General features: G+C 37.1%; 1 protein-coding gene and 1 pseudogene across 3 annotated transcripts; both read left to right on the top strand.

Annotated features, from left to right (window-relative positions):
* Nucleotides 1–839: 839 nt before the first annotated feature.
* Nucleotides 840–7,160, top strand: LOC103699104 (bet1-like SNARE 1-1). Of its 3 annotated transcripts, none has more exons than XM_008781159.5 (6): nucleotides 840–1,068; nucleotides 1,523–1,670; nucleotides 4,058–4,205; nucleotides 6,508–6,564; nucleotides 6,720–6,779; nucleotides 6,859–7,160. In XM_008781159.5, exons 2-6 carry the CDS (start codon nucleotides 1,657–1,659, stop codon nucleotides 6,946–6,948), a joined length of 369 nt encoding a protein of 122 aa, XP_008779381.1. In that variant the 5' UTR covers nucleotides 840–1,068; nucleotides 1,523–1,656; the 3' UTR covers nucleotides 6,949–7,160. The 3 variants fall into 3 exon arrangements, with proteins under 3 accessions (XP_008779381.1, XP_088562126.1, XP_026657626.1); XM_026801825.4 differs by having other exon boundaries at nucleotides 922–1,068; nucleotides 1,528–1,670; XM_088706000.2 differs by lacking the exon at nucleotides 6,508–6,564.
* Nucleotides 7,161–9,799: 2,639 nt separating this feature from the next.
* On the top strand, nucleotides 9,800–12,845 carry LOC103700024 (AT-hook motif nuclear-localized protein 20 pseudogene; annotated as a pseudogene).
* The last annotated feature ends 4,691 nt before the right edge of the window (nucleotides 12,846–17,536 follow it).

Below are 17,536 nucleotides of genomic sequence, written 5' to 3'. Positions count from 1 at the left end.
AGAGAAATCTTAGATGCCAACGGCTAGAGAAAGAATCAAAGAGAGTGCGAGAACTCGTGCGGCCTGTGTTTAGTCCCATATCGGTTATCGTTGGATAGATTTTGTGTATTTATATAGGATGAAGAAACTCAAATAATATCTTCTAACTAGCCATTTTGGATAAAATCTTGAGTTGTTTCAAATAGTATTAGAGTGAATGCAGCATGGTCAGTGTTGATCGTGGTGATTGTGATTGGATTTGAACCCTTAACCTTACGAGGACGTTAAGGATTAAACGAGGGGAACCTGAGTTATTTGCTAGGTAGACCTTAGATACTTATACATGATTAAAGAACCCAAATAATACCTTCCAATTGGTGAATCATGTATCATGCATTTGTGCTAGTCCTTCACTATAGCCAACACTATATTGGGCTTGTTTGGCTAAAGCTGAGTCCATTGTATCTCTCATGACAAAGAGGCATGTCCAAGAGAATTTTAAATCATGCAAAAAAAATTAGCCTAAAAGTTGTTTGGTAAGCTTTACATATTTCAAACTACCATTCAAACAACTACTATTATCCAGACCCAAAAAATGCTAGAAACACTTGGAAATTATTCAAACAACAAATACCATTTTTTTTTCCTTTATTTTCTCTTCTAGCCTAGCATTACTCTATTTCTTTGGGTTTTTTTTTCCAGAGTTCCTCGGTAGTAATTTGAGCCTACACACCCAAATCGGCGCGCTTAATTTTCTTAGCCCTTTAACCGGCCCGGCCCATTATGAAAAGAAGTGACGCACGGGTTCCTCCTTATCGATCCTTGAATGTATAAATGCCACGTCAATACTACGTACAAGTGAGGGAGTGAGGGTAAAATCGTAGGTGCCAGCGACGATGCCGTTCTTTAAAACTCGTGGGCGTTACAACGCCCCCTCCCCCCCCCCCCCCCCCCCCCCTCTCTCTCTCTCTCTCTCTCTCTCTCTTCTTTGCCAGGTTCCCCTTGGGCGAGATCGCGGTGCGCTCTAGAGATCCAGAGCTCCAAGAGCTTTAATTCTACTTCTCGTCTTCGTTGGCGATCGTCGTAGGGGTTAGTTTTCTTCCCATATTTTCTATCGGTCGATGGCTTGCATTTGGATTCAGGAATTGGGCTTTTGGATTCAAGAATTGGGTTAGGGTTTTGGGGGGTTCTTCCAAGATCGGAGATGTTATGTATTGCATCCATTTGGCAAGGTCGTTTCTGTTTTCTTATTTTTTCGATTTATGCTAATAACTTTTTTCCCCTCTCTAGAGGTTCAATAATGGGTTTTTTTGTATGGAATGAGTTATTTTTTATCTTAAAAGATTTGATTCTACGAATTGTTTTTATTGCCTTTTTTCCTTTATTTTTTTTCATTTTTTTGATCGATTTGATCTTAGGATGCAAGAATTTAGTTAATTTATGCAAACTCGGTTGCAAGAGTTTAATCAAGTTAGATGAACTCGAAATTTTTTGATCCATGGAAGTATTAATGCCATATTTTTCATCTGTATTTCAATTGTAGAATAGAGAGAGGAAACTTTCTGCATCGCTCTTATCCAAGAAAGTTGATCGTTGCATAAGACAGAAAGAATTGGGAGAAAAAAAAACTAAAGAAGGGAAAGGAAAGTCTTCTAGTTTGCTTAAAATAGTGGATCAATGAATTCAAGAAGGTATTTTTCCAACCCGTCTCGTATTCCATAACTTTGTTGCAAGATTATGGTATGTTAGCTTGATGATTTATAAGCTAGATATTTTATACTTCCTCAGGTTTATTCCTTTGTCTTATCTTAATATTTAATTGAATACCACTTGATTTTGTTTGTGGTGATATCTGAAGAAATGGCTTCTGTCTTGGTGCCCAAGTTCTTGGTTTTTGAGTTGAATTGACACTTGGAAAACATGCCCTTGTTGATCTGAATTTGATTCAGACTGCATTTGGGATCGATTGTAAATTAGAGCAATGTGATAACCATGGAGACCTGGATTGGAAAATAATGAGTGTTGAGCCCTAGCCTGAAACTGATTCTGTTCTGTCTGGATCTGGGTACTTATCCAATCCAATTGCATTTTCGGTTTTCTTTAATTTACCAGGCACATTGTTATATGTTAAAATCAGATGACTGGTTTTCACTCCAAAAAGATCTGAATGATATCCAATAAAAACACAGAGTTATCAGATCTGAATGGGTTTCGGGTCTTATTTGCTGGGCTCAAATTCAAAATTTTTGGTTCAGAATTAGTTTGACCTGTAAAACTCCATTCCCTTCCTGAAATATATTGTGCTTTTTCATATTTAACTTATTCTCATCGAAAAATAATTTTCTCAAGATGCTTTTTTTCCCATTTTGAGAGAGCAATCTTACAAGTTTTCAGTCTTAGTAGCATTTTATGATGTGGCTGTCTTAGTTATGTGGTTGAATTTTGTCTAATTTGACATAATATCCATAATCCAATTTAGTTAATATTTTTCTTGATTCACTGCCTTTATTGTTTCTCAGTCAAAAGTTTTGTTGGCTATTGTTATGGTTAGGGACCTATGAAATTCATTGTGATAGTTGATTTTGTGTCTTAACTTTGAGAACTGTTTTCTCATAGAGTTGTATGTGCATGTGGAATTTGGTATATGAATTAAACATGTTTGTAATACCTATGGGTGGTTAATATTATACTTCTCAGTAGTGACTAGTTCTACAACCACTGCCCATCACGGTTCAACTGTTGCATCTTAGGCTAATCTACATGATGTAAAAACTTCAGTATAGTCATATTCTAATAACCAGAAAATGATGGTGTCTAGATTTCATCATAGTTTTTGGATAGCAATCTAAGTTTTGGCTATGAAATCATCCTTTTTTCCATGGGCCACCTTTTGACACATTATACCAGTTATTTTTGTTTAGTAGTTTTGCACCTCATTCTTCAAAAGACAGAGAAATATGGAAAAAATATAGTTGGTATTACTCTTGAAAAATTGGGTATCTAATCAATTTTCATAACTTCAAAAGTTAAATTTTGGTGACATATGGTAGTGAATGATCATTTTAAAAGTTTTGAAATTAAATTTACAAGTGTTGGACTTTCAACCTACTAAAAAAAATGTGACGCCAAAGGAGCTGTTTACCTATTTTCAGTTATTTCAAGTGAAAAATAATATATTTTGACATGTTAGACGAACCAAAATTGACCCCAAATTTTGGTCAGTTTGAGCTGAAACAGGCTAGTTTTGGCCAGTTCAGTCACAACTGACGCAAACTATTGATAGATGCTCTTTAAAATTCTATTTTAGTATTTATAATCATGTTAGATTCATTTTCTTAATCATTGAAGTACATAGGTAATAGAGTAACAATTTCTGTTCATTTTTTGTTTCTTATTCTTGAGTTAAAAGAGGAGATATTAAATATAAGCCTTGATGGACCAAGGCCTCCAGAAAAACCTTATTATTGTACTTTGTAGAGAGTAAAGACTAATGTGAACAAGTAGATGCAGCATAGTTCGCAAAAATAATACCTTTTATATGTAACATCTGACAAATGCATGCACTTGACTACGTAGAGTCAGCCTCAAAAATATGGGGGAAAAATTGCCCAAATTCAATATTGAACATCAATTGTTTAAAAACTCATTACATTTCATATTAATTCACCGAATAAAAATATTAGTATACCTAATTTCACTTCACATGCAATATGAACTTCAGCCTTAAATTATATAAACCGCAGAGAATCCATAGGACAAATAATTTAAATTGTTGCATAATAACTTTTGTTGGTTTCTTTTATTTTTCTTTTTTTTTATTTTTTTAAACTGAAACTCTGAAATTTGGAGTGAATTTTCCAAAACCGTTAAAACTACCAAAACCGAATCTCTATCCAAGGACCGAAACTGAGTTTCAAAACCTTGTTTCCAACTAATTGAACACTTTTTTTCTTTCTTCCTTTTCTTCTTCTTCTTCTTTTTTTTCCCTTCTGGGTTAGAGCTATTTAGTTATTAAAGGAGTATTAATTCCTGCAAGATAATATAACTGTTACTTATTATGGAATTTTATTGATTACAGGGATTATCGTAGCACCAGAGCTGCTCTTTTTGATGGCATTGAAGAGGGTGGAATCCGAGCTTCATCCTACAGCTCTCATGAAATTGATGAACATGAAAATGATCAAGCTGTTGAAGGGCTACAAGATAGAGTCAATATTCTAAAGAGAGTAAGTTATAATCCATTATGTGACTGCATGTACTGTAAGTTGATACCAGAACTTAAGAAAAATAATTTGCAATGATTGGAGAGATATTTCTGCACTAGTTTAATATGTTCTTTTATAGTTTAGTTCGCTAAGTATATTTCTATCTTCTGTTCTGTTTCAACACATTAATTATCCAAGAACAATTATTTGGTTCAAGGTCTTTCTGTTGGCTCAGACACAAAATATATCAATTTGCTACATTTATGAATTTACTTATATATATAATTCCTTTGCAGATTTTGTTGTATATGAAACTTGTACACATCTTCTAGATATAAACTCTGATATCTCATCATGTTTCACCTCAAATAGCGAACATTTTCTGATGCATTACCATGGCATGACCTTTTATTCCCTTGTCATGCAATTTTCTAAGCTTGGTCAGTCTTGTTAGAGCTAGATTCAAGTTGAATTTGATGGCAGATGCCTGGGTAGTTTGTGCATGCTGATATAGTTTATACTGTGATTTTAAGGCTTGCCCAAGAACCTCCCCATGATTGGCATTTGCTGAAGTCATGGTGAGGATCACTGTCCTATAGATTTAGAGGTATAATGTTCATACATCTTAGTTGAAGCTGAAGGAGGTGCACCATAGAATGGATAAATGTGTTCGTTGTTGCATGTAGTTGATTACTATACTTTTGAAGGGACTGTGTTGAAAATAAACATGAGGAGAACAGTTTTATTGGTGAACTTGATATATTTGTGAAATTCTTTTGAGTTGAAAACATCATTGTTTTGATAGGTCCTGAGTACTCAATGATTTGTGAATAGAACTGTATGAATTATATATACACAACAATAGGGGAAATTTTGATATTATATGGGATTGCTATTAGTTTGGTTATTTTACCTCACTTCATATTGCAAGCATACTAAGCTATTTCTAAGTTTGAGATTTGCTATTAGTTGGCTGAAGTTTGCACCCTCTAAGTGGTGGGCTGGACCGGTGCTTCATGAGATTACTAGTGTCACTGGAATTTATGTCTATTCCTTGCTGGATGATGTCCGTGCAGTTATTTGCTTTCTGTTCTTATGTCCTAAGTTCTCCTTGTTTCCAAAATTCTTTACTACCTTTTTAGATCAAACCAAGTTTTTGCAGCCATGGCATATCCAACCAAAATATATTAGCCAGGGCTATCTTAATTGGTATTCAGTAATGAAGTGGAAGATCATCCAAGATTTTAGATTAGAAGACCTATCATAGTTCATTGAGGATCCATCTTTTGGAGCCAACGTTGAAGCCTATCGACGAGCAAAAGTTAAGTGCATTAACTTGGACAGTATTAGGTAGGCCTGGAGTTTAAGCTGAATCAACAGAGTGATTTTTTATGCCTGATACATGATCAGAACTTGTTCTTTCTCAATATCAATTAACTTTTTTCCTTCCATATCTGGAGTCATGAGGTGAGGGTATGCCCAGCCTTCTCCTAAACATACTTGTTCTATTGGTGAATGGTTTGTTTTGACTTGATATGGGGGAGGCAAATAAAACCTTCAAAAGTTTATTTTTGTTTTTCTGCTTTCTTCTTGACCAGAGTGTGAAAGGTTAATATATGTGAGGATTGGGGAATTGGGAGTATGTCGAACATTCTATGGGGCGAGAGGTATGGCTTGTATGCAGTTTGCACTATGCATAACATCTATCCTGAAAGGTGGTGCATGATTTCATGAGACTAGAGAGCGAAATAGACTTCAAGATTGCGGCATGAAGGTTCGGATTCCTTTTATGCCATGAAAGTAAGACAATTTCTTTGTCATCATCTTGATTGAATGTTCAACAAGCATTTCTGTGGCATCTTTTTGATGGAACAGAGTAATCTACTTGTGTCTTAAGAGCTAGAAGACAGAAAAATTTTGATTTTGGGTGGATGGTGTGGCAGATCGGTAATTAGTACTTGTGTGTTGTTTGATTTATGTGATTCAAGCAACCTTATGATCTTGTTCTGATCAAAGGAATCTGTTCTATGGTTTATATCTTGCTGGTTCATGTGACTTAGCCAGATAAATATTTTTGATACACCCTAAAACTTGAGCTTCATCAACCATTGTGGATTGGCTTTTTTGGAGCCTTAGCTTCACTTCAAGCCTGATGTTGTGTACTTGTGAATGTCAGTGCAGTTAGTTTTACTTTAAGCCTCCCCTTTTGTTCTCTTGAAGTTTGTGACGGTATATAGTTGTTTGGCAACTTGACCTGTTCTAATTCTTGCATTTTATATGTTATATGGCAATGGCTGATATTTTTATTTTTAAAAAATGGCAGTTGACAGGTGATATCCATGAAGAGGTTGAGAGTCATAATCATATGCTTGACCGAATGGTACCTAGTTTATAGCTATCTCTGCTTGTTCCCCCCTCCTCCTTTTTCTGTCACTCACTCACTACAGACTCACACAGAAAGAGAGAGACACAGAGGGAGAGCTTGCACTAGCATGACAAATTAACATCTTGGTAATATTTGCTTTATGCATCCAGGGCAACGATATGGACACATCTAGGGGAATCCTCTCTGGAACGATGGATCGATTCAAGACGGTATTTTAGATAAAACATATTATGCTATCTTTCTCTTCTTTTTTCTGCTCTGCTGATTTTGTTGAGCTGTATCTATCAGGTTTTTGAGACCAAATCAAGTCGCAGAATGGCTACGCTTGTGGTGTCTTTTCTGGCTCTCTTCTTGCTCATATATTACTTGACCAAGTAGCAACCATAGCTTTTTTTCTTAAGCTACTACAGGTAGCTTTGGTAAGAACTTAAAAAGACACCCTTAATTCTGTCAATGTTGGGATTCTCATAACAATATCAGTGTGTATAGTATTTCCTGTGCAAATCGACAAATGTTAACATGTAAGATCTAGGTTGCTGGTATCCTGTTTGCTAGAGAACCTTTACTTTGTGAATCCTTTTTCTTCATCATTTGCCGTAATTGTATGATGGTGCATGCGCTCGTTCAATCTTATGCTGGCTGTGCCAAGAGGTAGTAAAGGCATCCGGCTGTATGTGGCCGAAATTCCAAAGGCCTCAAATTGATCCGCCATGATTCTCGTGAAGAAGGGTCCTTTGGAGTCATTGTTATATAATCATATTCAGGCCATCACATATTGGAATTGTTTGTACAATCATGGGCTGGTTTGTTGAACTCGTGGTCAACCACCAAGGAAAAAGAATTAAAGCATGAAGCATGAGAAGGGTCAACAAACTTCAATATCTTTGGGGGGCTTAAGCTTTTTGATACCCTGATGTGGAAGTTTTGACTCTCTAGGCGGTAAGCTTTCATCCTTCATTGGCAGTTTGGATAAGCAATGCTTGCCGGCTCATTTACCATATTTGGCCTATATGTACAGATGAACAAAGACAACGAACTCGAGGCAGGGGGGTCAGGGGTAATAAGCTGTCTAGTGCACGCCAGCAAAATCTTTTCACTGTTTGGTGTCTTTGCTGCCTCCCGGACAGGGTGCACAATTTGGGTGCTCTGCAGGTTCTTTTGCAAGCTTCGACACTAATTGCTGGATTTTTTAAGACTCTATTATATAAAAGTTGTGCATGGTTTCTTAAAACACTTTTCTTGAGCGAACATGGTTTCTTATACTCTATTCTACATGACATCCTTGATTGCTCTTGTTTTGACATCAAGTTACCTTGCTATAGCAGATGCTTGGATGGAAAAATAGAGTTGCTCCTGCTTGAATCAAACATTCTTCAAGCTTCTTTCAGATCCTTGATACCAACCAAAGCCTAAGTTTGTTAAGTTCAGGTCTCAGGCTTTCACTTTTCAACATTTTATTTAATTGACTTGACACAATCCTATGGATTTTGAAGAGAGGGGGGAGGGACAATGGAGAGGTCTTAGGCAGGCAGGCAGAGGTAGCTACTTCTCTCGTGGAGGTGGGAAAGATAATGCTAAGACAAATAATGTCTGAATTCTACGGAATTTGATTTGTATCATCTTTTTGCGCACATCTGCCTCTCCTCATGTGCCTCTTACCCGTGCCACTGTATCATTTAAGTTAGGAATGTCGCTCACAGCACCATCTATTGAGTTTGACAACGCTTAGGTTATCCATTTCATGAAAGCTGTGCCACTAATTTATTCCAGCCGTGCCTTTTTATTTGTTTATTTACTTTTTGGTTATGAGTGCTGGAGGCCAAGTGGAAATTTAATAGTGAAGCATATGAGAGGATCTCTTAGTTGGGGAGCCGTTGAACTTGCAAGTTGTGCCAGGGACCACCATTTTTAGGAATCTCAAAGTTGTATATTGTTGACATTTTCCCATGAAGCATTATATTCCGTTGCATAGCATATGCTTAACTTTGTGAGGCCATTAGATACTCGAATAAATGGGTGGATGAAGGAAGCTTTCCAAAGTTTCAATGACTCAGCTTGGCAAAATATTCATCTATATTTTGTGGCCAACCATTTTGATCATTGTGGAATGCTAAGGATTTATGTTTTAAAATTTATTGGTATCTTGATATAAGTTTTTATTCGAACTAATTTATGTTTAATCTTTTGGAATAAAATCTTAGGAGTTGGCCAAATGATGTACGTTTGTATTCCGCAGAACATTTTAGTTTCCAACATTTTGGTAAAAGATGTAACAAAATGTTGGAATTGGACGTTGGTAAGCACCAACAATGTAAGGCAAATCCTCCAGAAACCGTAGAGTTTGTTGTTTTAATTAGCTAGATCAGGATGCTGTATATTACCAAACTATCCTACTTATGTTGGTAGAATTGAATGACAACTAAAAATTATGGTACATTTCATCGACCAAAGCTTTCTAGATTCTTAGGTTTGTCTCCAACAGCATCTATCACAGATAGGCAATAAGAATACAACATAAAACCTGAGCAAAATCCTCCAGCTGCGCCGGATACCTACCAGATTTTATTTTGATGTTTCATGCCAACAAAAATATTATGTGGCCTGAGGAAGTTGATTTAAATTGGTGGAGTTGATGTGATACAAGAACGCAATTGAATATTAAATTGATAGGTCAACATTGATAAGCCTAAAGAATTTTTCATGTGCACATAACCGGTGCGCCAATGCATTTTCTATTCATGAGGGCTTAGTTTTAAATGGAAGAAAACTTCCTATAATTTCTTAGCCTATCTAATTCTGCCATGTACCAATACATACAAAAAATTCCTAGAATTAACTTTGGTGGTATCAAGTTGGCTGTGGACAAAATTATTTTCCTATCATATCCAAGGATCTTCTATCGTATGCACTGTGTATTCATGTGATAATAGTGCTGTAAGAATGCAATTGACCTTTTTCTTTTGAGAAATTACAGTAGGGCCTCCCTACTTTAAGTTGTTATGTCTTGAATAATGATAACTGCATCATCTTGATGATATTTCTCCAAGTTATGTCCAAATTTGTTCTTATTGAATAATTCTACCTTATATGTGAAATTTTGCCTATAAGTTTGTGTTTCGAACTTACTGATATAATCTTATGCATTGGTCTTATAGGGATTTCACTTTATAGGCATGACAAGATATGAGGGGAAGCTATTTATTTAATTGGACAAGTGCAGGTAAGGAAGATGAAAAGGTAAGGTCGATGCAAAAGCATAGAAATTTCTATATTAGGTTCAAGTAAGCAATTAAATAATGCAGGCTTTGGGGTGTTCTATGTAATTGCTTGTAACCAAACTAACACTATGCAGCTGTAGTAGAATAATATGTTACTTACAAGAAAAAAAAGTTGGAATAATGTAGAGTTTGACATCTCCCCATTCACTTATTTTTTTACCTCTTTAAGTGTTGGTCTCAGACAGGCACTTCACTGAACTTTGTACTGATTCAAGAATGGCAAGCTCCATCTACAACTAAAATATAATGATAGATGCAATACTTTTATAGGCTTTACTTTGCAGATAACTAAAACATAATGGGAAGTAATTGGAAATGATTGGTGCAATCCCTTTTAGTTTTCATATAGGAAACTTGAAGGCATCACTAACTACGTTGTCTCTCTCTCTCTCTAAAACAATTATTTTACTACTCCTCATTGAAATAGATAAAGAAGTGCCTGATTAATAGTTACACTTTCTTATTTTTTTTTTGAAGGCTGTGAGACAAGGGAGAGCCATGAAGGTTCGCTCTGTGGTGGGTTAAAAGTAGTAGGAAACTCGAAAGAAAGTAAACAAACAAAATAGGTCCTCCGTTTGATGTGCGTGCGTGCGTACGGTTGGGATGTCGAAGTTTTAGAAAGAGACGCGCTCTCCACCTGCCCCCTGGCACGCGTTCCTACAAAAAACCCTAATTTCCACCACACTCTCCTCTACTCCTGTACCACCTCCAACGCAAGTTCATGGCACCCACCTGCCTTCCCATCACCAACGTCGCCACCAACTCAACCAAAAAAAAAAAAAAAAGTTAGATGATCGAGCTGAAAAATTTATGGGTTGGACTAGTATAACGAGCAGAAGAATTTTATTTTTTTTTAGATTTGAGCCATCTCACTTCAAAATTATTTCTGGATATTTATGAATATAAGTCTATCCCAACTTATAAACTTATTATTTTGCTGGCTGTATTGGCTCAATTCATGAATCTCATAATTAAGATTTCCAGCCTAATCATCTGAACAAGCCTTAAACAATACAACAAAACTTTCCATAGATTACTTTCCTCAATCAAAATCTTTTATGGTGTTGCTCATGCAAGGCCAAGTGTCATGCATTCTTGGATGGCTATCGTTAAAAGAGATGGACGGCCATCAAACAATACATACCGTATATGATACGGAATGTATTTGTAGACTGTCTTTTTTAATGGTGGTCCATTATTTTATGCCCATCCACTTAGGGTTTTTTTTTATTGAACAAGAAGAGAGAAGATTATTCATTGAGTCTGGATCTTCTATGGTGCATATATTGCACTGCAAAAGGCCATGCATATTTGCATGGGCGACACATCGCCCATCTTAGAGATGAACGGCTGTTGCCCGGTACGCTGCCGCGAGGAAATGGCTGGGTGCCAAAGACTCTGATTGCCTGGTTCATTTCCAAGATTGAGGACGTGTCGACCATTTAAATATGCAAAGCCCTCTGCGATGCAAGACACACTGCATAGGATCCCTCCAACACCAGCTCCTAGAAATATTATAATAATAGGTGACCAAAAATATTAAAGAAAAGCAATCCTTTTCCTTGGTCTCCCATAATGGTACCTCTTTCTAGCTGTTGAAACTTCTTTTCCCTGATACAAGGCATAGATAATAATCCTTCTTCCTCTTAGCCCTTCCTCCTGAAGTTCTCCTACAGACAAAAGCTAATTAAGCCCCTTTTCTCTTCTTCTTCTTCTTCTCCAGAGGGCTTTCTTTCTTTCCTCAATATTTGATTCATGTCCCCATGCTTAGGGAGATGAAAGGCAGATTAGGAGGAGAAGGAAAATAAAAATAAACGAAGTAGAGGGGACTAAAGTCGCTATAAGAGGAGGAAGAAAAGAAGAAGAAGAAGACACTCCTCTCTCTATACCGGCAAGCTGGCGAACCATTGGTGGCCTGGCCACTTGGGCCTCCCTGGAGCCGAGCCGGCCTCCATCTCCCCCGGTACCAAGAACCAGGAGACACCCCCGAAAGAAGCTGATCCAAGCGGCAGCGCCACCGCTCCCAACGATGACGAGGAGAGGGAGAACAGCAGCGAGCCAAAGGAGGGCGACGTCGTGGCCAGCACCCGCAGGCCCCGTGGCCGGCCTCCAGGTTCCAAAAACAAGCCCAAGCCCCCCATTTTCATAACCCGGGACAGCCCCAACGCCCTCCACAGCCATGTCATGGAGGTCCAAGGTGGTGCAGATGTTGCCGACGCCATCGCCCAGTTTGCTCGCCGCCGCCAGCGCGGCGTCTGCGTGCTCAGCGGCGCCGGCATAGTCGCCAACGTAGCGCTCCGCCAACCATCCGCTCCGGGTTCCGTGGTGGCCCTCCATGGCCGGTTCGAGATCCTGTCCCTCACGGGGACGTTCCTGCCGGGCCCTTCACCACCAGGGTCTACTGGGCTAACGGTGTACCTCGCCGGCGGGCAGGGGCAGGTGGTGGGGGGTAGTGTCGTGGGCTCCCTGATTGCTGCAGGACCCGTTATGGTGGTCGCGTCGACGTTCGCAAACGCAACCTACGAGAGGTTGCCATTAGAGGAGGAGGAGGGTCCAGGGCAGCTGCCAGGCGGGTCGGCCCTGGGGATGGCTGGAGGCAGCGGCCCCGGTGGCCTTCCTGACCCCTCGGCTCTGCCCATCTTCAATTTGGGCCACGACGCCTTTGCATGGGCTCACGCGCGGCCGCCGCCGTACTAAGGGAAGGAGACAGCGCTGACAAGGGAGGAAGCATGAAATATCCGAGGAGGAATGGAGTCATGGCCATTAACACATGTAGATGGATGGAGTGAGTGCTCAGGGTGAGCTCTTATTTTATGTCTTATTAAGAAATAGTCTGTAGACTGGATGTGGTATTAAGTACTGATCTTTTACAAGTCCTTGTACTCCTAACAAAGGCTGCAAGCATAATGATGCTGTCATGATTGTTTGGAGATTTTGTTTGTGATGAAGGGGATTGTAGGGGACATCAAGAAAAACTTTCTGAAGCCTTAAATTGTGTTGCTAGCTAGTCATCCTGATATGATTTCTGATCCCTCTTTAGGGTTCTACTTCTGCTACAAAGACTAGATGCAGCACATCTATCTAAAGCCAAGATCCCCTTTTCAACTCATGCCTCAGACCTTCAAGTGTTTTTGTTCAATCTATTTCCCTTGTTTCCTCTTTTTGTTTTTAGAAGGATGACCAATTCATAAAGAATGAATAACATAGATTTTTTTGGAATTTCGAGTATAGATAAGGTATCACGAGGTCTTCTATTTTTTTTTTTCTTTTTTTCTTTCTCTTTATCCAAACTAGACTGATAAAAATCACTCAAAAAACTAGACTGATAAAAGATTAGGGATTGTTAATCTGCGTGGTAGCCGATTGAAGCATATACAAGACTAGTTCTTTTTTAACATGATACTCCTTTTTTTTTTTTGTCTAAATAGTGTTACATAGATTTGCTTGTTGACATATCTCAATAATGATTCAGGCTGAGTTAACCATACTTCAATTTTTTCGAAAAAGTAATATTCAGCATATGTCGTTGAGAATAGTACCATACTGCACACAAAAAGCAATCTTAAACAAATAGCTTGCAGTACAATGTCTTGGCAAGGGAAAGACACAGATAATCAAGTCAACTATGAATGTATATATAGCGAGGATGGCCAATAATGGCTGGAAATTATCCTATGAATTATGTTGTAACAAATGCAAAATAAAAAATACATGCTTTTAGCAAGCCCTAACTTTATGGAATTAACTTCCAACTAGTAATGATCTGTATATTAATTCCCTCTGCCAGTCATGCAACATATATAGGATGGCTACCCCCTCATATGGTTCAGAATTCAAGCTACATCTCAACAATCACAAACCGAAAATGATATCATAGAAGTTGATTTTAGAATAAGTTGCAAATATTGTCAGCTTTTTTAACCTTGTCTGGAGAAATATTTCTATTGCTGGTTTTAATTGATAATAAATTAATAAGAAAAAGACATGGTCAGCTTAGTCAATAGAAACTGGCTTAGTTTCTTCCTGCTGATGAGGCGTGATATATATATATATATATATATATATATATATATATATATATATATATATATATATATATATATATATATATATATATATATATATATAAAGATCAGCTGCTGATACGAACTCTCGAATGAAACAAAGCTTGCAGTGGTCAAATATGTATAAAGATTACAAAGTTGTCCTCATTTTCAGTTATAGTTCGCTCCAGAAAGACAAAATCCAATACAAAAATTTGACATATATAATTCTATTATCACCTTTCTTTTTAGTCGTAGGCTTTCTTTTTAACCTCCTGCTGTTTTAAAAGCTGCAAACAATTCATGATTAATTACGCATTACAAAGAAAGGTTGGGTTAATTTATTTACATCACTTTGAATTACTTCTCATACATAATAACAATTTTTAGGCCAATCCAATCATGTTGATGTGCTTTGAAAGATTAAGTTAAAGGTACTAGGTTCTGTGGTGTAGTGTGAAAAGGAACTCTACTCCTTAAACTGCTCATTTATTTTGTTTTGCTGTTATTCCTGGACTTCTTTAAGTTCGACATCTGCCTTGTCCACCTTTTAAGAAGTCATCTATTACCTACTGGTTTTGATCTTTCTTTAGATTTATATATGGTGCTCCATCTCAATAATGGCCCTCTTCCAATGAGTGAAATCTCTTGTTTTGTTATTTCATCTTTGAAACCTAATTATATGTAAATTATTTCAGAAATATAATATTTTGCAGACAGCCTTATGTAATAACGCATGTTAGAGTTTTGTTTTGAGCTCATTTCTTTTCAAGGTCTTGGAGCTTCCAGAGACCTATTAGTATTTTGACAGCTTTATGCAACCTAGTCTTCATTCAAAGAATGAATTAAAGCCAGCACTTTTAATCTGAAATATATAAGACGTCAATTGTATTATCTTTGTTGAAGTATCCAAAAATATGCTGTCATTGTCAGTCCTTTGTAATTTGATTTTTTTGCAATCTGCCAAAAGGACCAAGACTTAGAAGCATGCAAGATTAAGCTTTTCTTGGAGTCCAAAATTGTGTAGCATCAAATCTTTTTGGTCAGCTAGGCTTCTCAGAGTTGCATTGAATTCATGTTAAACCTATAAAAATATCAATGAATTAACGATTGCTTCCCGTTGATTACAAATTAATATCAAACACCCCAACTCCTCCATATGCAGTTCTCATTCTTCTCCCTTGCTTTAGGATCCGTTGATTTTTGACACATTCAAAAAAATGCTTTTGTAACTAATGGTTGTTGCCTAGGCTAATGTCAATCAAATCTATTGACTTTGGTGAGAGCATTATTTGCTCTCTTCTTAAGTACTGCTTCCTATGTTAAAATCATGATCTTAAGATTGTCGGAACATCGAAAGTAACGCCAAATCTAACCCAAATCTCACACGGCATGAAGAGCATTCCTTGACTTCTTAACCCAAAATTCACATGGCATGAAGAGCAGTTTTAATGTCGGTCTTCCTTGAGATGATTTCACGACCAATTGTCATCCATAACTGGGTTGCCAATGTCCTACTCGATCAGCAACTAAATTTCTACAGATACCCGGCCATTATATAATCAAAACTGTTCTAAATAATGGGTGGAGCGGGTTGGAAGAAAAAGGGGAAGCAGAACCATGTGCAAGTACTCTATTTTTAGGGAATGGAATTATCTCATATGGGAGGCTTTTAATTTGTTGTTTGAGTAGCCTCAACCTCTGAAAGCCATTCTTCAAGTAGAGTTCAATGCTGGGCTGCTATTGAATATTTGCTAATTTTTACATAATAAAGTAATTACAGGTTAGTGTTTCCCATAATCAATTGCTTATTCATGTCCACTGTTCATTTTCTGATATTGACTGTCCCCTTCTTTCCCTATAATTTGAGACTTGAAAGATGAGATTACTTGAAAAAATTTCTTCCAAAAATCCTAATAAAGTTTATCTTATAATAATTCATCACTTACAACATCGAACTATAAGCAAAGTCATGGGTAAATCTTGTAGACTTATCTTGTAGGTTTTGTACAATGACTTGGTAGCATCGGCCGCCTTCCTGTAGAACTTATTCTAACCTTAAAATGAAGTAAATTAGTATCTCATGCAAGTACATTTAGATGGTCTTTTCCAATTACTAGGTAAGCTAGGTCAAATCCAAAGATTTCAAGATTGCATACTTTTAAAACATGGAGCTAAGAATATAGGAGGGGTTCAACTTCAGAATCCAAAGGTGATGTCTAAGAAACTAGCTAGATTAAAGAGTCATTGCTTTTGTTTTCTTATGTACCATTTAAATATTCATTTTTAATGTAAAATGCTGATAACAATTATCAATCGTAATTGGTATAATCATTTATATCCTTTGCAATCTCACATGTTCCTTTCCTAACAAGCATTTCTTTAATGCTTGTTAGAATTTAATCGTTTTCTTTTTTCTTTAATGCAAGTAATGTCAGAATTGGATGGCTGAGAACTTACTTTTCACTAGATCTCTTATAGATTGTTCACCTAGCTCTCGAAGAATAAATTAAAGTACCAAGGGCGACTCTTTCACATGGATTAAACATAAAGTACTCATCCTATATAGCTTTATTTTATGAGAAGGCAGTGCAAGTTGTGTGAAAAATAGTAAAGCCTCAAATCCATGCATGAACTAAATCAGGAAGATATATGACACCCATTAAATAACTCCACCTCAAGGCTCACGAAATGATGTTTCTTTATTCTGTATTTCTTGTGATTCCAAGGTTATCATGAACTTAATCTCATCACTTACAATATCTCGGGGATCAAATAAAAGCCTGAAAAGAATCCACTAAGCATGCATTAATAATCCATATTGAAACCATTAGTAACACATAGGAAGGGGACCATGTCTAACACTAGCTTACCAGCTTAGCTCTCGGAAATATATAAAAAAAAGGGAAGTGCGGACCACCCGATTTGTTCTTGTGTGTAAGAGATTCTTATGTTATAAAATTAGAACCGACGATGGATTGGGAAGCTCCAGATTCCAAGTTGAAGCACTCAATGAAGCTGGAGTACGTCCACTTGATTGTCTTTTGAGGCGAACATCTTCTAGATTGTCAATGTATTAAGTTTATTTAGCAAATGATCCTAATTTTAAGTAGTAACTTTATTTTCAGGGCTGTGGGGCTCGGTCGTATACTAAAATCCAGTTCTGACTTCCTTTTAGAAGCATTCATGTGATGATGGAAACCACCGGCAATTAATTATCAATTCATCCATGTCCTGAAAAGAAAGAATTGATTAAAGATTTTAATATGTTGAGTGCATAGACTTCATTGAGGTCCGGAGTCTTTCTACACTAGAAGGCCTTATGAGATGTCTGATAGGGTTTCGCTAAAGCATTTTGCTCCAAGGGAGCAAAATCTTTTAAGTGAACTTAAGCACGATGAGTTAGAATTATTTGGTGTCCTCTAAAAAAAAACAAAACAAAACAAAAAAAAGCTTAGCATAGAGTGCTGGCATGCTCCATAGGGCACCAAAGGAGGCAATGGGACCGCAACCTGAATAACATAATTGTGCATTTGGTGACCTAAATGGGATTGCTAAGATGATCTTAGATTATTGATGATCTTTATCTCGAGATAATTTGATCTCCAATGATCTAACATCATCGTGTTTAGTATGATCTGTTTT

This window comes from Phoenix dactylifera, chromosome 10, assembly GCF_051530095.1.
Source record: "Phoenix dactylifera cultivar Ajwa chromosome 10, Ajwa_hap1_PhDact_Kaust_v1.1, whole genome shotgun sequence".
Lineage (NCBI taxonomy): Eukaryota > Viridiplantae > Streptophyta > Magnoliopsida > Arecales > Arecaceae > Phoenix > Phoenix dactylifera.
The sequence above is the reverse complement of the archived record's forward strand: the minus strand, read 5'-3'. Positions and strand labels throughout refer to the sequence as shown.

Excerpts from the sequence above, each read along its gene's own strand:
- LOC103699104 (XM_008781159.5), top strand. Across the intron at positions 4,206-6,507 it reads GAGTCAATATTCTAAAGAGA|TTGACAGGTGATATCCATGA; the intron begins GTAAGTTATAAT and ends AAAAAATGGCAG. Across the intron at positions 6,565-6,719 it reads ATCATATGCTTGACCGAATG|GGCAACGATATGGACACATC; the intron begins GTACCTAGTTTA and ends TTATGCATCCAG.